This window comes from Carcharhinus amblyrhynchos, chromosome 6 (genome assembly GCF_965287045.1).
Source record: "Carcharhinus amblyrhynchos chromosome 6, sCarAmb.v2.hapA, whole genome shotgun sequence".
Classification (NCBI taxonomy): domain Eukaryota; kingdom Metazoa; phylum Chordata; class Chondrichthyes; order Carcharhiniformes; family Carcharhinidae; genus Carcharhinus; species Carcharhinus amblyrhynchos.
In genome coordinates this window covers 91,944,271-91,967,818 of record NC_137329.1, presented here as the reverse complement: position 1 = coordinate 91,967,818, position 23,548 = coordinate 91,944,271, and the positions used below count along the sequence as shown (strand labels likewise).

General features: G+C 43.6%; 1 protein-coding gene across 1 annotated transcript in view; it reads left to right on the top strand.

Annotated features, from left to right (window-relative positions):
* Positions 1 to 1,393: 1,393 nt before the first annotated feature.
* LOC145344515 (bcl-2 homologous antagonist/killer-like) overlaps positions 1,394 to 23,548 on the top strand; it is a 46,950-nt gene continuing 24,795 nt past the window's right edge. The window contains exon 1 of the mRNA XM_080191697.1: positions 1,394 to 1,482. Coding sequence (XP_080047823.1) covers positions 1,407 to 1,482 — 76 coding nt within the window. The 5' untranslated portion in view covers positions 1,394 to 1,406. The remainder of the gene's footprint in view (positions 1,483 to 23,548) is intronic.

Genomic DNA, 23,548 nt, shown 5'->3' with positions numbered 1-23,548 from the left:
GTTCTTGAGGGGAGCTTAAAGAACCACAACAGTTTGCATTTTTTATAGTGCCTTTCACATTGCAAATCATTCCAAAGTACACCAAAATATTTGACACCAAGCTACGTGAGAAAGGACAGATGCATGAACATAAGGAGCATCTTAGAAAAGCAAAGAGAGGTAGATGGGGGGGAGGGGTGGAGCAGTGGATTTCAAAGTTTAAGGCCATGGCAGCTGAAAGCATAGCCAGCAATGGTGAAGTTATTGAAATAGGAGAAGCCAGAATTGGAGGAGTGCAGAGATCCTGGAGGGCTGTAGGGTTAGAGGAGATTAGGGATGGGGAGGGTGAAGCCATTGAGGGTTTGGAAACAGTGCTGTAAATTTTAAGATTGGCTGCCACTTTGGCAGCATCTCAGTGGAGATCAGTGAGCACAGGGATGATGGGCAAAGAGTACTTGGTGGATTTATTGTTTAAAGATTGGAATCTCCAGCCAAGCTAAGCAGTGGCTGTGGAGTGGAGCTGGGATGGGAACTCTTTACATTGGGAATTTCCACACCTTGGGTTGGAAAAGGATCTGATAAATGGAGACTGGTAGTCTCCATAATTGTGCATGTGTGTTCCTAGACCATGAAAGAGAGGCAATTAAAGATCTTTTACTGGATCAGCTCCCCAGCACAGTCATGGGTGGAAAGGGTCTTGTCAAAAACTGGACATGGAATCTCAGCAATTGTGATAGATAGGTACCGGAAATACATTCAACATTTACTTGGTCCAGCCTAGTCCATGCTAGTTTGTTGCCCTTCCAGGTGGAGTTCAGCATTGGAGGTCTTTGGGATTGTGACCTATGGATTTCAGCCCATAAATGTTTATTTCCAATGGGCAACACAGTGGCACAGTGGTTAGCATTGCTGTGTCACAGCACCAAGTACCCAGGTTCAATTCCGGCCTCAGGTCTGTCTGGAGTTTGCACGTTCTTCCCATATCTGCATGTTTTTCCTCTGTGTGCTCCGGTTTCCTCCCACAATCCAAAGATGTGGGTTAGGTAGATTGGCCATGTCAATTGCTCTTAGTATCAGGCAGACTAGCAGGGTAAGTACATGAGGTTCTGGGCCAGGGCCTGGGTGGGGTTGTTTGTTGATGCAGGCTCAGTGGGCCAAATGGCCTCCTGTAGGGGTTCTATGAATTCGATGAGAATATGCTGGGATGTGGCGTTTTAGAAAGTGGGATGTTTTCTCTGGATGTTTAGCCAGCAGACAGTGTACTTCTTAACAGTTTCAATGGAAATTGGAGGAACCTCGACACATAAAATGCTATTCTAGAAAAAGAGGGAATTTGGCAGTCAATTGCTAAAAGTTACTTGCACTGTTCCCTGATGAAGCATTGTTATTTGAGACAATCTGTTTCCTTTTTTACCAGAAATTACAACATGGCAACTGGAAACAATGGTGATCCATGCAGGTCATGGTCACCAAACGAAAAGAAGATCAATGATATCGATTCAGGTTTGTCTCTATTTAATGTAAATGCAATAAGGGACGGGCATTTAGAAATTGGGTCATTTCAAGTGCACCTCAATAATTCAAGATTACAAATTAATCACAGCTGTGGGAAGTTTGTCTTAATTCATCCATCCATCTCCAGAGATCGTGATAGATCCCACACTGGAGCTTCCAGAATGGCTCCTTGAGTAATATCAGAATATTTTTGTCTTCACATTCTATCTGGTGTTCATTCCACTTGTTGATCACTCTCTGTAAAGGAAAATATTTTGATATAAGTCCTGTAAGTAACTTTTGCCAATATGGACATGTACCTCTTGGTTTTACTTCCAGGCTTCAAAATAATCTATATTTTTCTATACCCTCAGCCGACATGTACAATTTGCTAAAATCAAATTTCTGGTTTCTCTTTCTCAGACTAAATAGCCCAAATTTCTCCAGTCTTCTGATAACGCATATCCCTGAGATTAAGGCTATGCCTCATGTCTCCTTGAACTCCAGCAGTTGAATGTTTTGTTTCTTGATCACCAGAAATGGGTGCAATTTTCCAACTATGGTCTGACCACAGTGTTTTAATTATTATTACCTGCTCTACTATGTAGCTCAATATGCAATTAGCTTTATTCTTGTGGCTCTACATTCACTGGGTATGATTGACATTGCATCTACGAATACTTTCTCTTCATATGTGTAGTGCTTTACACTTGTCCACATTAAAACAAGAGGTAACTTTCATAATCTCAGACTGTTCCAGAACAATTTATGGCCAGAGAACTTCTTTTTGAAATGTAATCACTCTTGTAATGTAAGGAAATGTGGCAGCCAATTTTCATGTTGCAAGTTCCCACAAAAACCATGAGATAAACAGCCAGATAATTTATTTTTAGTGATGTTAGTGAGGCATAAATATTTGCCAGGACGCTGGGTAAACTCTCCCGATATTCTTTGAAAGTGCCATGAGATTTCTCACATCCACCTGAATAGACAGATCTATTTAAATTCTCATTCGAAAGAGGGAATCTTTGATAGTACAGCTCTCCCTCAGAACTGCACTTGAGTGTCACCTTGTATTATGTGCTCAAGTCCTTGAAGTGTATGAACCCATAATCCACTAAGTTTCATCTACCAATGTTCGGCCTTACCTTTTGGTATCTTTTAAAAAATTGATCATTTTGCATAATGTTTCTGAATTCACTACAGTTTTATATAAGTTAGCACAGAGCGCTGTCGTACCCCATTCACTCCTCACTCTGAAATAAATCCTCTGAGTACTCATTGTTTCCTACCCATCAATCAGTTTGTTATTATTTTCCAGCTTTTAATCTGAATCCCCATATCTTTCTATTCAGTTAAACTTTATCAGATGTCATTGGAAACTGAGGTACAAGGAGCTCCCCGCTTGGGGTTTGCCACTTCCTCATGAATTTGACGAGTTTTGTCAAGCAGCATCCTCCCCCCTCTGAATCCATATGGGCTATTGTTTGCTTGATTATCCTACAAATAACCTTCATCTTTGCGCATCTGTCAGCCTTGTACAAGGTTTAAAATCAAGTTAAACTACTGAGAAGAACTAAGCAAAGAAGAACTGTAAACAAAGAGTTAAATATTTTATTCTTTATTGTAAAATACATATTTAAAAATATAAAATTGTGGTAGCTGACACTTGTTGAGAGGAATGAAGTGGGGACAGAATGTTATGGTCCCGTCAGCAGGTTTGAACATATGTTGGGGAGTGGGTTCCAGTAATGTTCCCAAGGAGGCTTACCTGCTGCCTGTCTGCGCTTCTCTATCATAGGTTGAATGGAGTCTGGGGCTGTCTGCCATCATCCCAACTGAAGTCCCTAAAAGTTTCTTCCTGATGGAGGTTAGCAGGAGGGGTTCAACAACAGGGTGAGATGTCCAGCTTGGGCCTTGAATGAGAAAAGGGTGCTATCTCCTTTATGGTGACACTCTTTCCACATGAGGCAACCAGCCCAAGCATCTGGCACCCATGATTGCACCTTCTTTCCTGTAACCTCCCCACCTCTCTCTTTAGTGAGATTCCCCCACACTTAACTGATCCTGGACCTGGGACTTTGAATCAGGGGACAGGTTATAGTCCCAGCCCTGGCCAGTGCTGCCACTGGTGCTGCTGAACCTCCGATCGGATTGATTGGCAGCTCTCTAGGGTGAGATTTCTAATTGTTTGCTGTATCTGCATGTTAACTTTTTATGTTGTTGCCTGTGTGAGCAGAGGTGGATTGACACTTTCTGCCATTGTGTTAGGAGCCCCCCCATGACATCATGACAAACCCCCCGCACCCCCCCCCCCCCACCACCACCGAACACCTAAGCTCCTAGGTGTACTGGCACCTCACTGGCTATCTGACTGCTGCTGGCCCTAGCTTTATCTGGCCAGGCCTCTGCTCTTTCTTTGGTTGGTTGCCCACCTGCTCTATTCAGCGCTGGCCTACAGGTCGAGAGTTGCCCTGCTGCTCCCTTCAACAGCCATTGGCCAGCACTGCCTCCTCGGTCACCTCACTGAAGGCCTTGCAAGTACAGATCCGATGTAAGGTTGGTGACCTCATTGACCTCAGAGGGCAGCACGGTGGTTAGCACTGATGCCTCACTATGCCAGGGACCTGGGTTTGAGTCCAGCCTTGGGTCACTGTCTGTGTGGAGTTTGCACATTCTCCCTATGCCTGAGTGGGTTTCCTCTGGGTGCTTTGGTTTCCTCCCACAGTCCAAAGATCTGCAGGGTTAGATGGATTGGCCGTGTTAAATTGCTCCTCAGTGTCAGGGGGACTAGCAAGGTAAATACACAGGGATAGGGCCTCAGTGGGATTGTTGATGGTGCAGGCTCGATGGGCCAAATGGCCACCTTCTGCACTATGATTCAATGTTTCCTCAGGCTGCCTGCCTGAATGTTGGACCGCTGCCGTTTTATGTACCTCCCCAACTCCTGCCCTCCCCAGTGACCAGGGCCCAAGCTGCAGCACTGTATTTTTCATTGTAAGCCCACCTCTGTGTATATCTGAATATCAATGTTTAAAGCTTGGAGCCTCTGACTCTGACTACTCCAGCCGCTGCAGTGGAGGGGAGTGGGGGGGGGGGGGGGGGGGGGACGAGGGGGGAGGCACATCCATTAGGTAGGCAGCCTCTCCATGCAATTGGGGTCAGTCTTCAATAGTAAAACACCTGCAGCTCCAAAATATGGCCCACAGTAAGATCTTTAATGATGAAAATTGGCTGCCCATTGCCCTGGAATGACTAGTCAAGCTGCATTACAGCCCTTCACTGGGAAAATGCCCTGGCAGCAAGACTGGGTCCTGGAGACATCCCACTGTGTTTTCCTGCTATTTAGCAGTCCACACCATCACACCCAACACCTTTCAACATGCCATCTGGGTGCTGATAAAATACAGCCCGATGTTGCAGCATAATGACCTTTAATCTCGTGAAGACTAGTGTTTACTGTAATACAAGATGATGTAATCTGTGTTCGAATGGGAACAGGTGATCCTTGGACTTGCAAAAACCTGGCTAGTGCCAGGATTTGTTTAACATTTGTATTTTTATTTGCATTGACCAGTGCATGACTATTAAACAAGAGCAAATCCGTGGGGCATGAAACAAGTTCAAATATTATTCTTTGCAAGAATTCTCCTTCACGATTGGTTACTGAGATTGATATGAGTCCGTTCAAAAGCCATCAAAAACATCAGAGAGGAGATTTTCCCTGTGGAATACAATCCAATAAACCTGCTTATAATGAATCTTTCTATTGATTTATTTACACATAGCACAATGAGGAAATCTTCTCAATGTCAGAACATTACAATATGTGACTGGGTTTCTAACAGCAATTGTTACGAATGCAAATATTATTTGCTGAACATGGGCTTATCACAGCTTCATTCTGGCTCATACGAACACATTCTATCATTTGCGTTGATGTCAGCAGGAATTTATGTTTTAGAACTAAGTACTAGAAACCAGTTTATAAACAGCTTGCATTACAAAACACCTTTAACTAATACAATGACTCTATGATTCTACGATTCTATAACATTCTAAGGCATTTCAAAGCAAGTTTTGCCATTGAGCCACACGAGACTTTAGGCCAGATAACCAAAAACTTGATCAAGAGGTATGCATGATGGTGCAAGTGTGGAACAAGAGGTATAGGTAGGCAGAAAGAATTAAAGGGTGAATTCCAGAGCTTTAAAACCTTCCAGGTGAAGGCATGGCCACCACTGCTGGAGTTAATAAAGTCAATTGGAGGGTAGCTAATGTAACCCTACTATTTAAAAAGGGAGGTAGAGAAAAAATAGGGAATTATAAATGAATCAGCCTGACACCGGTAGTGGGGAAAATTCTAGAGTCCATTATTGAAGATTTAATAGCAGAGCACTTGGGAAACAGTGGTAAAATTGGGCTGAGTCAGCATGGATTTATGAAAGGGAAATTGTGCTTAGCAAATCCACTGAAATTTGAGGATGTAATTAGTAGAGTTGATGAGGGGGAGCCAGTGGATGTGGTTTATTTGGACTTTCAGTAAGCTTTTGACAAAAATTCCACATGAGAGATTACAGTGTAAAATTAAAATGCATGGGACTAGGGATAGTGCACTGAGATGGATAGAAAATTGGTAGGCAAACAGGAAATTGAAAGTGTAGGAATAAGTGGATCTTTTTTCAAATGGCAGGCAGTGACTAGAGTGGTACTGCAGAGATCAGTGCTGGGACTCCAAATAATCGCAATATATATTCATGATTTAGATCAGGGAACTCATATAATGTAATATCTCCAAATTTGCTAATAACACATAACTGGGTGGGAGGGTGAGCTGTGAGGATGTAGAGATGATTCATTATAAACTGGTCAAACTGAGTGAGTGAGCAAGTGCATGGCAGATGCAATATAATGTGGATAAATGTGAGGTTATCCACTTTGGTTACAAAAAGAGAAAGGCAAATTATTATCTGAATGGCTATAAATTAAGAGAAGGAAATGAGCGCAAGACGTGGGTGACCTCATACACCAGTCCCTGAAGGTAAGCATGCAGATGCAGCAGGCAGTAAAGGAAGAAAATGATACACTGGTCTTCATAGTGAGAGGGTTCGAATACAGAGGCAAGGATGTCTGGCTACAGTTATACAGGGCCTTGGTGTGGCCACACCTGGAATATTGTGCACAGTTTTGGTCTCCTTATCTTATCCCCCTTGCCATAGAGGGAGTGCTGCGAAGTTTACAAGACTGATTCCAGGGATGGCAGAACAGATGTATGAGGAGAAATTGACTCGGTTAGGATTATATTCATTGGAGTTCAGAAGAATGGAGCCGGGGGGGGTGCCTCTCATAGAAACCTATAAAAATTTAACAGGTCTAGACAAAGTGTATGCAAAAAGAATCCCAATGGCGGGGGAATCCAGGGGTTATACTTTAAGGATATGAGGTAAACCTTTCAGGTTGGCACAGTGGTTAGCACTGCTGCCTCACAGTGTCAGGGACCCACGTTCCATTTCCAGCTTGGGTCACTATGTGAGTCCGCACATTTTCCTCGTGTCTGCCTGGGTTTCTTCCAGGTGCTCCAGCTTCCTTGCACAGTCCGAAAGTTGTGCAGGTTAGGCACACTGGCCACACTAAATTCTTCCTCAGTGTACCCAAACAGGTGCAGGAGTATGGTGACTAGGGGATTTTCACAGTAATTTCATTGCAGTGTTAATATAAGCCTACTTGTGACACTAAGAAACAAACTCTTAATTTTAAAAAGACTGAGATGAGAAGAAATTTCTGCACTCAGAGAGTGGTAAGCTATGGAATTTGGTACCACAGAAAGCAGATGAGGCCAAAACATTGTGATCAGGATTCCCTAAAAATATTCTAAGTTCCTAACGTGTGAGAAAGTGGGAGTAAATCCCACTGGTTTTTTTTAACATGATTTCCAGGATGAATCTCTGACACTCTGTGCATCTGTCAACATGGAGATTAGTGCACGCACAGAGCTGCATTGCTGGTCTCCAGATCGCTGGCTTTCCTGATTGCTGGCCAGCGCAGCGACTGCCCATCATCACTGATTGTGACCTCTCCTCCACCCCACCCCCGATCACTGGCCTCCCAGACCTCCCCGGGCCTGCCCCATTATCCCTGACCACTCCCCCTCAGCCCCCCACCTAGCCAGCCCAATCTCCTCAATCCCACCTGGCCAGTCCTGATCTCCCAACCCTACCGATGAACATTCCCGACCCCCCCAGCACCCCCCCACTCCACCCCACCCCACACCCAGATGGCCGGCCCTGATCACCCTCTTCCCTCCCTTTCCCACTGATCCCGATTGTAGAGTAGCAGGGGGTCCACCCCACACCCACCAATCATCCCCCCTGGATCTGCCCCCTTGGAACTGCCCGATGCCTGATGGGCAGTGTCAAGGTGCCCTTGGGTAGTGCCAGTGTGCCAGGCTGGCAATGCCAAGGGACACCTCCCCCTTATCCTGGACCTCCCGGGGCAGCTTCAATGGCCTCTCTTCCTTCCAACAGGGTTGGCCACAAGTTCCCTGTTAGTAGGGAGCAGGAGTAAATCCTGCTGGAGTCAACCACTCCTGGCCGGTGGTGGATGGGGGTAGGGCGGGAGACGCTAGTGAGCCCAGACACTTTAGTCCCAGGCCTGCTAATCAGCTGGAAATTACTGTTTCCATATTGTAATCAGCTCCACACTGATTTCTGGCGTGGAGTTGATTCTGCTTAAAATCTTGATCATGGAGACTAGAGCAATGCAGCAGGTTGGAGAATTGCCCCCTGTATGTTTTAAGGAGGAGTTAGATATAGCTCTTGGGGCAACAAGGATCAAAGAGTACGTGGTGGGAGGAAAGGCGGGATCAAACTATTCAATTTGAATGTCAGCTATGATCATAATGAATGGCGGAGCTGGTTCAAAGGGTTGAATGGCCTACTCTACCTATTTTCTATGTTTCTCAGTCATGATGGTGACTAGGTGCTGATGTTTGTAGATATCTGCTGCTCTTGTCCTTCTAGATGGTGGTGGTTGTGTGTTTGGAGGGTGCTGCCAAAGGAAACTTGGTGAATTTCTGCAGTGCACCTTGTCAATGGTATACACTGCTGCTAATGAGCGTCAGTGGTGGAGAAGCTGAATGTTTGTGGAAGGGATAGCAATCAAGTGGGCAGCTTTTTCCTGGATGGTGTTGAACATTTTAATTATTGGTGCAGTACAAATCCTTGCAAATGAAGAATATTCCATTATACTCCTGACTTGTGTCAGGGTTCGGGGCCTGAACCCCTAAGGTATATTATGAAGCAAGACTAGATTGCAACAATGTTTCTATTTTTGCATAAATGTACGAATAGGATACTTCGCTCCAGGTAATTCTACTGACAAATTAGGGATCTTTTATCAAAACCAGCTTCATTCATAACCTAATTTAAATATAAATGAAGTAGTTTAACTTTTGACAGTTGAACAATGGCTTAAAAAATGAAAGGAAACAACTTTAATTTCTAGCTTATCACTATTTCCATTCCAAATAAGTAATGGCCCTCTTAAATTCAAATACCACTTTAAATACAACTAGCAAACCTAAGTATACTTGCTATAAATTGTGTTAGCACCTTTGAAGCTCTTAAGAAGGTTTTGATTTGCAGAGCAGCTGCAGACTGTGTCGTGGTTCCCCAGGACGACAACTTATGTAGCCCGATTGAAACAGAGAGTCTGAGTTGTAATCTTCCAAGCAGTAGACTTTATTTTCCAGTACAAGAGAATAAAGCCGGGAGGTCCGGAACACTCCACAGAGCCCTCGGCTTACAGTCTTTTTATGCACATTTCAGCTCCATATCTCAAGATTCTTATCTTGTCTTTACAATGCGACCTCGTTTAGCCACCATTGTTTCTGTACTGACCCCTTATTTACCTTGCTTGAGATTGGTCACCCATTGTTACGTCTCTTTTCCTCTCGAAACCATGGTGGTTACATCCTTTGCCCTTATCTTTACGACTCTGCTTGTACAATAGTGGTTTAGCTGACTTAGGCCGAATGTGAAGAAAAACATGCTCACTTTATTCTTTCTTGCTTGTTACGATCATATATTAAGCTGGACAGCTGTATAGTACCCATTGTCTCCCCAAGTGACTGCTGTTTGCATTTGCTAATAAGTAACTGCTATACTACTTCTCTGGGTCTCCTGTTCTGATCACATTTGCTATACTTGATTATATTAGGTTACAAATCAGCTATACTTGATTACCCATCCCAATTCTACTTACCCATCCTAATTCTACTTCAAGGAAGACACTCTAATACTATCCGTGATTCCATATTTCATACCCAGTTTAGGTACAATTGTTCAGTACAAATTCTCTAAGTACTAACATGCTTACATATTGAGTACAAATTTCCTTACATATCCCCCCTTTGAGACTATCCCCTAGTCTCATCCCAATTACCAAGGCCAGCTCAGATAGTCCCCCTTGTTTGGCCCTGTTCACATGCACATATTTAATCACACTTGTAGGCAACGTGGGGGAGCCAAGTACTTTGGCCAGGGATCAATGTCCCCATTCTAGTCTTATCATGGCTTGTCTAGCAAAAGTCCTGATTTTTAGGTTGCTCCCCCAGATTGCCTGCCCCTAACAGTCATCAGCCAAAAACCTTCCCACCCTTGTCTAGGGAAGGGAAAAAGACTGATTCCTGTGTACAGACTAAGTCTCTTGGTCTCCGTAGGCATCGGTGAGGTTGTAGAACAATCCTCCACTAGTGCAGCTATTTCGCAAACTGACAGGTTTCAATTTCGACCAGGGTCATTGTGAATTCATCCAGCGGGGGCAGTTCAATGTTTCCCCATTCCTTAGTTGTCCCTCCCAAACGTGGGTTGCTTGTCACTTGTGTCACCATTTGTCGCACTGCCAATCTGGCAAGGAGAGATCTCAGGACAGGTAAAAAACAGCAAAATATTAATCCCAGGATGGTTATTGTCATGGCTGTCACAACTCCAGCTTTAGCAAACCAGACCCCCCATCTTCCTAACATATTGTCCAGCCAATTCCATACCCCATTGTGACTGTGGCTGCCTTTTCGTATGCCCACCAAGCTGCTGCCAGACCTTGATAGCAAGGAGGATACCCCATTGCTACGTCGTCTAGCTTGGTGCTGTAATATGCTACAGCCTGCCTTCGTCTGCCCTTGCAATTCTCCTGCATTAACACTGCTGTAGCAAATCCTGCTTCTCTGTTACTCACAAATAAGTCAAAAGGTTTGTCATAGGTTGGTAAAGCCAATGCTGGTGCCTGTGCCATTTCCTTCTTTATATTCTCAAATGCGTCTGAAGCATCTTTATCCCATTTTAGTTTGGCTTTTAATTCTTCACACCCTGCCTCCTTCATTATTTTCCATAGTGCCTGTGTTTTTTCTGCATAGCTTTCCACCCATTCTGAACTGAATCCCGTCATTCCCAAAAATGTCATCATTTGCCCCACCGTCTGTGGTTTCGGAACTTTCAGTACTGCTTCTATTTGCTGTGAAGCTATCCCCTTGTGCCCTGCTGATATCTCTCTCCCCAAATATTCTACTTTTTCCTGGCACAACTGCAGCTTTCTCCTGGATACTTTGTGACCCCCTTCTGCTAATCTTTCCAATAGTTTTAAACTGTCCTTCCTGCATTGCTCTCTTGTCTCTGCGCATAATAATAAATCATCCACATACTGTATCAATGTTCCCTCCAACTGTATCCCCTCCAAATCTGCCCTCAACACCTGGTTGAATGCATGTGGGGAATGCTTGAATCCTTGGGGCATCCTGTTATACGTGTATTGTTTCCCGTCAAATGTAAATGCAAAGAGATACTGGCTTTCTTGAGCTAGCGGCACGCTAAAAAATGCTGAGCATAGGTCTACTACAGTGAACCATCTGCTTTCAGGCGGTATATTAGTCAACAGGGTGTAGGGGTTGGGAACCTCTACTGGCATGTCTTCCACTACCTCATTTACTGCCCTCAAGTCATGCACCAATCTCCATTTTTCCCCGTCCGCCTTTTTTACCGGTAGCAGTGGTGTGTTACACTTGCTCCGAGTTTCCTTTAATACCCCTGCTTCTATCAGTCCCCTAATTGTTCCTCTAATTCCTTCAATTGCTTCTGCCTTAATCGGATACTGTGGTCTGTAAGGTCCTTGTCGTCCGGTCTTTAGTCTAACCTCCACTGGATTAGCATTTTTAACCCTCCCTACATCAGTGTCCTGTCTGGACCACAACTCCTGTGGGAGGGAATTCAAATCCTTTTCTAAGCTCTCTCTCCACTCCTGCTCCTGCTTCTCAATCTCTGCCTCTATTTTTACCTGTTTTGGCTTCCCGATCATTTTAACATCCACGATCATCTTCAACATTTGTCCATTACTGGACGTCCAAATATCTACGTTTTCTGTCTGAACAAATTCTAATTCTTGTGCTCTCAGCACCATTGGTCCTAGGTCTTTTGATCTGTGTCCCGGATTCACTTTTAATGTAACATGTGGTTCCGACCCAGACACAGAGAACCATTTGTTAACCCATTCATCCCTCACGACCGTGAGGGCCGCTCCCTCTGGGCCAACTAAAATACTTTCCGACCTTATCTCCTGTTCTCGTCCTGCCTCCTTTTCCCATTTCTCCTGTATCTCGGGTTTCTGTTCTTCATCAAATATCATTGTGCTGTGCAGTTCTGTCCTTGGCCATTCGGCCTGTGGAACCCAAGTATCTATCAGCTCCCCCCAAACTTCCCATACCTGTTTTTTAACTTGCTCCTCTATGTCTCCCAACCAGTACACATTAACCCCTTCCTTTCCTGGTACTCCGAGTAAATACACTCCCATCAAATCAATTCCTTGTTCTGTACATTCTAATTTTAGTCCTAAACCTAGGATTGCATCTCTTCCTAATAAATTTAATGGCATTCTATCACACACTAATATAGGTACATGAGTAGTTTTGCTTCCAATGGTGACAGGTACCGTTGTCATCTGAGTTAACGTTACTTTCCCCGAGAACCCCACAGTTTTCACAAACTGGTTTGACAATGGTAGGTGATTCGCATATTTTGTTTGTATGCACGTACACGTGGCGCCGGTGTCTATCATCATGGGGACCTCAACCCCTCCTACTCTAACCCCAATTATGGGTTCCTGATCTGCTGTATCTGTTATTTGTACGTACTGTCCTGCCATTTCAGGGTTCTCTGGGCCCCCCTATAGGGAGCTCTGAAAATTCACAGGTCCCTGCAGCACGGGGGTGTTATTCAACGGCATTTGCTGGCCTATCTGCTGCTGGTTTTCTCCCTGCCTGTGAGAGTTCTGTGGGCAATTTCTTTTTATATGTCCTGCTTCCCCGCACCCCCAGCATACGCCTGGAGGGCCAGGCGGCGGTCCCTGCCTTGGAAGTTGCTGATTTCCCTGTCCCTGTCCTCTCTGATTCTGATAGGGTGGCCTGCCACTTCCCTGTCCTTTCTCATTTCTATTCCAGTCAGTCTGATTTTGTGGAGCATAAGGGTTTTGATAATTTAAGCCATAGCCTCCTGGGTTCATGGACAGCGGGAAGGCAGAAATGTTATAGGTTATGATGGGCTGGCCTCCATCTCCGTTCCTCCCTAGCATCGGTGCAGGTATTTCCTCTGTCTTTTGGTTCACCACCATCGGTGCTATTTTCTTGGGTGTGGGGTCTTCTTTCACTTTCAGCTTTTCCTTACTTTTAATTTCTTCCAGCTGGGCTTGCAGGAGTTTGCGTTGTATCTCCTTCAACTGTTTGTCTGCATTTTTTTCCTCCCTGCGGTGTCTCTCCACTGCGTGGGCAACATAATCCACAAACTCTCAGTAGTTTTTCGAATCCAGGCCCAACACTTCTTCCAGTCTTGCCTTAGCTGAAGTCGGCAGGCCTTCTAGGATTGCGGCTCGGAACAGGGAGTTGGTTAGTGGATCTGTTAGAATGTCCCTCTCCGTGTCCCTTCTCCACCTTCTTAATTGGTTTTCTATGTACACGGCCGCATTCTCTTCCTCACCCAACGGTTCCCCTCTCAGAGTTTTTATATCCATCCGATTGGGGTACATATCCCGTAGTGCTTGCCAAATGTCGTGGCGGTATGGGTCCATTAGTGTTCCATCCACATCCGGGTCATAGGCTGCAGTCGGGATGCCAGCACGTCTCATTATTTCAGCCATTTGGTCCATTCCTAACACTTTTGTCAGGAGAGCTTTGATGTCACCCAGCGCCATCCTCTTTCCCACCATTCCAGCCTCCAGCTGTCCAATCCACCTCCCAGCTCCGTCCAAAATATTGGGTAATTCGTTAATTAAATTGGGCAAGTCCTGACCTGACCAAGGGATATATTGCAGTCTGCCACCCTTCAAAATCACCGGGAACACCCCTTTCTGCCTTCGTTCCTCGGCTGGATATTTTACAGGTTGGTGTCTTTTCCGCATTGATTTTCTTCGTCCCCCTAACACTGACTGTCTCTCCTCCTCTTCACTACTTTCTTCTGTCCCTTCTTCCATTCTTTCTCTCTCTGGGTGCTTCCATGTCCATGCTCTCCCAAACTTTCGTCTGTCACCCCCTCTTTGTACTTCCCAGCATTTTTCCTCTGTGTTTCTTTCTTTCTCTTTTTCCTCTTTCCTCACTCCGACTCTCTTTCCTTCTATCTTTTCTTGTGATATCTCACTTTCACATTCGTGGAGATCCTCTCTCATTTTCTGCTCGCATTCTTTCCTGGCCCCAGTCCCTTCTCTTTCGTGCCTCTTGTCTCCTTCTCCTTCTATTACCTTTTTTGCCCATTCCAAAAGATCTACCGCGTTTACTTCTGCCTCTAACTGCCTCCTCCTTTGAATTAACCCATCCAGGTTTTCTTCCATCCTCTTAGACTCTTCCTCAATACCTTGTCTCCTTTCTTCCTCCTTCTGTGCCCACTGTTCCTTTGTCATTTGCTTCACGTCAAACTCTCCCTCAAAATTCATTGTACCTGATATAACTGGGTACAGTCCTACGGGATTTGACCCTTCCAGGTATGGGGGTGGGGCTACGTTTGGGTCTTCCAGCTCCTTCTTCTCCTGAGTCTGGACTGGCATTAGCATCCTACCCCCCCCCCATGCTCTTCTTCTCTCTCTCCCTTCTTCTTCGAACAATGCCAATATCTCTAACTCCTTTTCTCGCTTCTCCCTTCTTTTGCTCGATCTATCCTTGATTTTATAGTTCTTTATCATTCCCTTCTGATCCTCACACCTCTCTATGCACCATGTGCCTTCCTCCGGCCACTGTGTATTTGTCTTACTTGTTCTTTTAGCCCACTTCTTAGAGATGTGTTCTATATCCCCCCTGAGGGCTGGGAACTTATCCCCTAACATCTCCACTGGTGTTTTAGCTTTGCTTGCCATTATTTGTACTCTCGTCTCGCTCCTGTAATTCTTATCGTTTAATTTGTCAGAGTTTGGTATCACAGTGATTATTACCCGCTGTATTGTTTTTCCGTGGTCAGTCCCCTGTTCACTTTTCCCCTGTGATTCCCCTGCCAGTATTTGTAACTCTAACCGGGGTTCCGATATCCACTTCCCCGTAGCCCCCTGTCCTGGCACTATCTTTCTTTCCCGGGCTAGAGGATAGTAGGTTTTCACCTGCTCATCTATATGTATAAATACCCTATACCGATCAGATCCCTTTACTAGTTTTTCTAAGGTTTCCAATTTTATTTTGTCTATCCAATTCCTACCTGCTATTCCTTCCCAATTTACATATGGCCACTCACTTTTTACCTCTTCTAAGTTAGTTATATGTGTGATCTTTTCCCAATCCAGTGTCGCTTCCGTTTTTGCTTTTTCCCTTTCAGTCCCCTGACTGGCCTTCCCTTTTAACTGAATGTACCGACTTCGCCACTAAGTGGTTTTGTCAGCGTAGTTTCTCCAAGTTGTTAGTTATCACCCTAATTGTGTTCCAAGTCTCCCTTTTATCTCTATTCTCCAAGCTGCTGTCTCAAATCTATCTGTCTTTCACTCCCTTTACTCCAATCGCTCGCCTTCTCCCCTTACTTTTAACTACCGTATTAGGTAAGAGAGCAATCTCTCACAGATCTCTCTCCCTCTCGGTTGACGTCTTTTCCCCGAGGTCCTGGGTAGGTTCGGACTGGCAGGCCTTCCTACACTTACTCTCCTTGGGCAAGTCGTAACCTGGAATCCCGCTCCAAACCGCTTGACTTAACCTAGTTGCATCAATTAGCGTTCGGTTCTTTTTGCGTCGCGCTTTTTACCCATTCACAGACAACACAGTATTTGCAGCGCGCTTTGCATGCAAAACTCTACCCTTCAGATCAGACTCAGTCTCTCAAAATGTTTTCCCAATTTAGTTTTACCTATGCAGGATGTTCTTTGGGTTGGGGAGATCTAGGACCAGCAGAGAGCCGGGTGCGCTGGGCCTCGAGATCCCTTTTTCCGACAACAAGGATTTACATGCAATATAAGTCTGCTCACCTTGCTGTCAGAATGCCGGCTTTGGGATGTCCAGCCCCGGTCGGACCACCGTCTCCGCTACTCCTTCCAGATGCTATTTTCTGGGCGATTTCCCACAACACCCTGCTCGCAGCGCCAATTTTGTCGTGGTTCCCCAGGACGACAACTTATGTAGCCCGATTGAAACAGAGAGTCTGAGTTGTAATCTTCCAAGCAGTAGACTTTATTTTCCAGTACAAGAGAATAAAGCCGGGAGGTCCGGAACACTCCACAGAGCCCTCGGCTTACAGTCTTTTTATGCACATTTCAGCTCCATATCTCAAGATTCTTATCTTGTCTTTACAATGCGACCTCGTTTAGCCACCATTGTTTCTGTACTGACCCCTTATTTACCTTGCTTGAGATTGGTCACCCATTGTTACGTCTCTTTTCCTCTCGAAACCATGGTGGTTACATCCTTTGCCCTTATCTTTACGACTCTGCTTGTACAATAGTGGTTTAGCTGACTTAGGCCGAATGTGAAGAAAAACATGCTCACTTTATTCTTTCTTGCTTGTTACGATCATATATTAAGCTGGACAGCTGTATAGTACCCATTGTCTCCCCAAGTGACTGCTGTTTGCATTTGCTAATAAGTAACTGCTATACTACTTCTCTGGGTCTCCTGTTCTGATCACATTTGCTACACTTGATTACATTAGGTTACAAATCAGCTATACTTGATTACCCATCCCAACACCCATCCTAATTCTACTTCAAGGAAGACACTCTAATACTATCCGTGATTCCATATTTCATACCCAGTTTAGGTACAATTGTTCAGTACAAATTCTCTAAGTACTAACATGCTTACATATTGAGTACAAATTTCCTTACAACTGCAATCCCAGTCAGAAACTGAACAGAAAGCTGTTACTCTCTCTGCTACATACGTGGCTCCTTTCATTAACCATAGTAACACATGACCCTATATATTAAAAAACACCAGCTTCCACTTCTTTAATTAAAAAAAACCCAGGGGAAATATTTTGCAAAGAAGAACCCATTAGTTCTCCCCTACACAAACAGTATATGGCTAAAATGAGTAATTATCCTACGCTCCGAGCATTTGAGCTGCATTCCTACCAGACATACCAACTGCCTGTAAAAAAAACTGAATTTAAGACATTCCTCTTAAACATCAAATATTTCAATAGTGCAATATCATCACACACTTTTCCATTGTCGATGATGGACAGGATTTGGAGGGGGGTGGTCAGGAGTTGAGTTACTTGCTGCAAAATTCCTAATCTTTGACCTGCACTGGAAGCCACAGTATTTATATGGCTAGCCCAGTTCAATTTCTGGTCAATGGAAGTATGGGAGACAGACTAAGGTGTGATCTGGTGTTATGTGCCATACCACCACATTGACTGTATAAGCAGGGCAGTGCTGGAATGTGTCACTAAGCAGAGACTTCATTAAGGGGAAAGTGTTGCTACCACCCATCCACGTTTCCATCAAGGTTTGATATTGATGCAGTCATCCACAATATGTTTATGTTTATGACAGCCTTATTCATGGTGAATGGGTATTCTGGGTGGTGCAAGTTGATCCATTTTCAGAGTCCACATGGTTAGCTGCGGGATGGGTGTGTTGGATAGGGAAGAGATTGGCATGATTCGCCTCCATGGTGAATGCTAGGTGAACAGGTCTATGAGAGAGTAGAATGGGGCTGGTAGGGTTGCTGCTCATAAGGAGGCACGGCCATTCATAGCTGTCAAGAGAGGCACTGAGGGAAGCTTATCTAAGAGTGGGTCAAGACTTGGATTGGAGCAGGTGAGTGGGAAGATTCAGGACTATTGAAGGGTTGGATTAGGAATTTGGGAGGGATGAAATGAGCAGAGGCACAGTGACAGGTGAGAGGGGTCTAGAAGAGGTAAACATAAAATAAAGCACAAGAGAAACTGGAAATAAAAATGTTGGCATCCAGCCATGTCTGTGCATAGACATAGGGAAACTCAAATCATATAAGCTTGGTTAAGTAGCAATTATTATGTTATATAAAACCTGAAGAGTAGAAGTGAGTCCGAATTAATGCCAGAGGTTCTGTGATGGGTAGATGTAGGCAGGATGGAGTTGATATGGAACAGTGACGGAGTTGGAGACAAGTACAGGTGAGTGAGGTCCAGATGCTATTAGAAGAGTCATTAGCGGAGGACACAATGACAGAGGGATTTCTGTGGGAATATAGATCTCGGAAATGTGCCAAGTCAGTTGGAGGGCTGAAATATGATGGCAAGTAGGAGGTCATTGTAAGGTTTGGAAGCAGCAGCAACCCAGGTCAAAAACAGCCTAGCTGTAATAGACAGTAAAACCAATTGTTCAAACACGGGTTCAGCAGCGGACAGCGGTGGTGGGGAAACAGGCTGTAAATTGATTAGTTATTTTAGTATACAGGCCACAGAGCAGCTGATGAGAGACAGCAATTGAGTGCAGTAGTACAGTCCAGTTCAGAAATGTAGTTATGATCAGAGAATCACAGAATCCCTACAGTGTAGAAAGATGTTCTGTGATATCCAGAAATTTTGAAACTAAATTTGAGAGAATAGCAGAGCTCCATTGGCATGGCCTGGGGATAGAAGTTTAAACTAGTTAACTCCTAGTTGTGGTAAAATAGGCACCCACAATGGAAGAGAAAAGAGACTGACTGAGAAACAGCAAAGGATATCAACAGATGGCCAAAGATTGAGGGGCACAGTGATATGCTCCCTTGTCATCTTGCAAAAAGCACCAGGAATGGGAAAGGAGCAGACACAGGGGATTAATCAGATTGCTCTCTCAAAGAGCCAGCAAAGACACGATGGACTGAATAGCCTTGAGCTGTGTGCTATTTCATTCTAACTACCTTCAAGAAATTCCTGACTATTGAAAATGCATTGGATTCATGGGAGTTTTAAACATAATGGACAGGATGATATGGCCTCGCTTATCCTGAAACTGTAAAATTCTGGCCAGACCTTCCATTGCTGCACTCTTCACCCGCTCCAATTCCCGTGGAGGGTGGGCCGGTAAAATTCCGGTCAATGTGTAATGTGTTTGATGTCAACAGATATCGAGTAGCCACAATAGCTCGTTCCCAACATCAACATTTAAGGTTGTAACAGGAGCTCTATGCATTGGGCAGAGTGATTAATGATCTACCTGCAGGGACTGTGTGTGGTCTGTATCAGTTTAAGTCTGACAGGAACACTCGCAGTGGTGTTCTAATTGATATTCATCTTGAGTTTGTAACAATTGAGTCTCTTGCAATGAGGCCTGGCTGCAGTGTCGAAGCAAAGCAATATAGAAGATGAATGCTAAACTTATTCTCAATTCTGGATTACTAAGACAGATGCTGCATTTTAACAACATCAGCCTCTGCAGAACTAACTGTTGTTCTAGGAGCAAACAAAACCCTTTGCACTCGAGCCTGCTGATGAATAATCTTCTGTCAGTTGGATCTCCCTAGGCACTGTGTGTATCTGCCTTCATTTGCATTAATATTCAAACAAATTCAGAATTTGAACTTCTGGTCTTTGTTATATACGGTAAGATGTCTCACAACACTAGGTTAATGTCCAACAGGTTTGTTTGCTAGCAAAAGCCACTAGCTTTCAGAGCGCTTGCTGCCCCTTTGTCAGGTGAGTGGGAGTTCTATTCACAAACAGGACATATAAAGACACAAACTCAATTTACAAAATAATGGTTGGAATGTGAGTCTTTACAGATAATCAAGCCATAAAGATACAGACAATGTGAATGGAAAGAGGGTTAAGCACAGGGTAAAGAGATGTGTATTGTCTCCAGACAGGACATTTAGTGAGATTTTGCAAGCCCAGGTAAGTCGTGGGGGTTACAGATAGTGTGACATGAACCCAAGATCCCAGTTGAGGCCATTCTCATGTGTGCGGAACGTGGCTATCAGTTTCTGCTCAGCGACTCTGTTATGTGTTGTGAAGGCTGCCTCAGAGAACTTTGGCTTACCTGAAGATTCTCTGATCTGTCCAGATTGTCCTGTCTGGGGACAATACACATCTCTTTAACCAGTGCTTAACGCTCTCTCCATTCACATTGTCTGTACCTTTTAGACTCGATTACCTGTAAAGACTCACATTCCAACCATTATTTTGTAAATTGAGTTTGAGTCTTTATATGCCCTGTTTGTGAATAGAACTCCCACTCACCTGATGAAGGAGAAGTACTCTGAAAGCTAGTGGCTTTTGCTACAAAATAAACCTGTTGGACTTTAACCTAATGTTGTGAGACTTCTTACTGTGTTTACCCCCATCTAATGCCGGCATCTCCACATCTTTGTTATATAAACATGATTGGACTGGCTACTTATGAACCATGGACATGTAGATTACAGAGTGTATTGTATTGCTCATAACTTTCGGGTGGAGCCTGAATCTTTTGGTTTACGTAAGTCTTATATCCTGTGTATTTTTGTGTACATTGTCTATTTGTTTCATATAATCTCTTCCCTTTGGCTCCCTGCCATGATATTGCTGCATGTTGTATTTCTAGTAGTGAATCAGCATGGGATATCTTTCCTAATGGAGGTTCTGCTGCCTCTGCTCAGTGCCCTACTTTGTTCAACAATTCAATGCTTCCTTCCTTGATGATGGTCAGACCAGGGAATGAGCCGAGTGACTTCATGTTGTGTTCACCCCTCCTCAATGATGTTGTTCATTCATGTACTAATGTTCTGAGCTGTGTACATCATTACAACTTACCCCAGTAGCACAAGGACCTTTTTATCATTTGCCTGTTATATCCTTAGAAGAAGGTGCCGTGCATGTCTGTGATGAGGACAAAAACAATGCTTGTCACAATATTTATAATGTCCATTCCACCAATCAGCTGAAATTGAAAATGCTATTCTGGCATTAGTGTGTTTTCCTTCTGATGTCGACAAGCCCAAAATATTTTTAATTTTCTTAATAAAATAGTCTTTTAAAGAAAATTAGTTTTGGTTTCTTCCACAGTATATTGGATGGTATATTGAGTATATTGAGGAATCATTATCTCAGTTCATCCAGCAGGAATGGGCTCCTTCATTGCACAAGCTCTAATATGATGTTAAAAATGTGTTAGTTTTTTTTCCTGCTCGCAAATTCTCTGGATTAGAAATCATTTTGGTTGTTGGTGCAAAAGTGACAGTGTGGGATTGGCTGCCCATTTTACATAACCTGAAACAAACTTCCTATCCCTTTGATCATAGTATGGCTACCAGCAGAACTGACCTTACTGTAAAAAGATCAATAAAACAAATCAAACCAATGGTAAAGTCTCCAACGTCAGAAATGTGGAAATAAAGTGTTTAAGTTAAACTCAAATAATTTTTAGCAATGACCTAAATGACCTCTCCCTGGACGAACAGCAGAAACATCTATGATTCCTGAATACAATCCAACTAATAATTTCATTAGTGAGATTAAAATTCACTTATTATTTGAAAAAGATAGTTTTAAAGATGTTTATTCATTTGAACATTTTGCTATTAAATGGTTTTTGCTTTAATTTTCAGTTCTAGAAAAGTAAAATAGAGTTGCATGAAGAATTTCAAAAATTACAGATGGTAACAGAGTCAAAAAGACCACTGACAATTCTTCGAGGTGATGACCTAATCAGGTCTAATTATCTTGAGATCAAGATGACTGAATAAAAAGAAAGCTTCACATTTATAAGCCTCTTTTGACAACCACTGGTGTCTATAAATGCTTTACATCCAATTAATTTCCTTAAAAGTGTCGTCAGTGTAGGAAACAAAGCAGCCACTTTGCACAAACAGCAATGTGACGATGACCAAAAAAATCAATATTTTTATGATATTGATTGGGAGATAAATATTGTGATATTGATTGGGAGATAAATATTGGCCAGGATATCAGGGATCGCTCCAATTCTCTCCTTTGGAATAGTGCCAAGGGATCTTTTGCATTCACCTGAACAGGCAGGTGGAGCCTCAATTTAACGTCTCATCTGAAAGTTGACACTGGCATGTCAACCTGAGTTTTGCACTTGAGCCAAGGTATAGTAATAAAACCAAAACACATTGACTCAGAGATGAGGGTGCTGTCAACTGTGCTGTAGCTGACTCTTAATACCAGCTGCTAGGTGTGATAACCTCATGTCTGTTCCTATTGACGATACACAAGAAGTCTGCACTTGCTCCCTTATTGTCTTGTGCAAGCTAAAGCATTCCAACTGACCTCTGCATTTTGGACTTCTGTAATGCTAACACTAGAGAGCTAAAATTCATGACCATAAATGTTATTTTTGTAATTACATGATTATGTAACACTGCTAAGGAGACCCACTTTGCTGGTTGTAAAACATGGGGATGCTGTACAATTGCCTTTAATTGGGGTCTCAGTCACTTTAACTGGCTGCCCGCCTTCATGGAGCCAGCAGCCAATCCTTTTCTCAACAGCCCCTCTTCTACACCAGCTTCTCTCTTGTATGCAACTGTCCCAACCTTCCCCCCCTTCCCCCAACTCTCATCGAACATCTGTGCCCATCCAACACAACACAGCAGGATGCAGAGCAGTTCCACACCAGCCTCTTGGGGGAATCGAGATCTCCCATGGTGGGTATTATCATATGACCCTGTTGCCATTTCATGCAGGTGTGAAACCAACTTTTTTTTTCTGACCTCTCATTGAATTCCCTCCACCTCCTCCCCCACTGGCCCAACCAGCGGGGGCATGGGAAAATTCCTATTACAAGCTTTAAAAATTACATAAGATTTTGATAGTAACTGTGGGCATTTTCTGCAATATGGAAGTTGTTAAGGGTAAAATTAACTGAATCAAGTTGCTGCAATTAATGGATTGTGTTTGGAGGTGCACTGCTTTACCTGCTGTGTAGTCAAATTATACAAAACGCTCAATGTGAATGGGAAACATTACACCATTCTCCTCCCAGATCAGTATGCTGTGATCAAGTCAAACAGCTGAAGCCTCTATTTATTCACTTAAGAAATAACTCTGCCTGCTCTGACTCAGCAATCTCTAATATAGTCCCATTGACTCTGCTAGAGGTCATCAGATCTTGAGGGACATCATTGGTGATCTATAATCCTTGTGTTTTCAAAACACAGCCTCATCTTTACAGGTTCGGAAATCCTGAGATAATCGATCTCCTTATTCCCTGAGAGGCCTGGAATTCCTGAGTGTAAACTGGAATGTGTTCCCTATTTCTGCTAAAGTTGCTGACTCTTGCTTGTGTACATGTCCACAGACTAGATTACGTGGAAGGTGAAAACCTTCCAGTATTCAGTCAAGTGATGCATTCTTCATGTGAACAAGGAGAATGAATACTGATCAGCTATTCCATTATGGAGATTATCACAGCCATTCCTGATCCTATCCCCATGTGCCGATGCTACACATGCATTTTCTATCAGCATCTTTGGTTGGTCATCCTTCTCTGTAACATGTGAGATACTACTAGTTGTAGTAAACCCAATGAATGTCCTGGTTAAAGTCAGCCAGCTCAACTAAAACCAGTTATCAAACCAGGTACAAATCTGGCTGTGGTTCAGTTCAGTACAAGCTGTTTATTTACTCAGAATTTGATTCAATAGTAAAATTCTAATAGC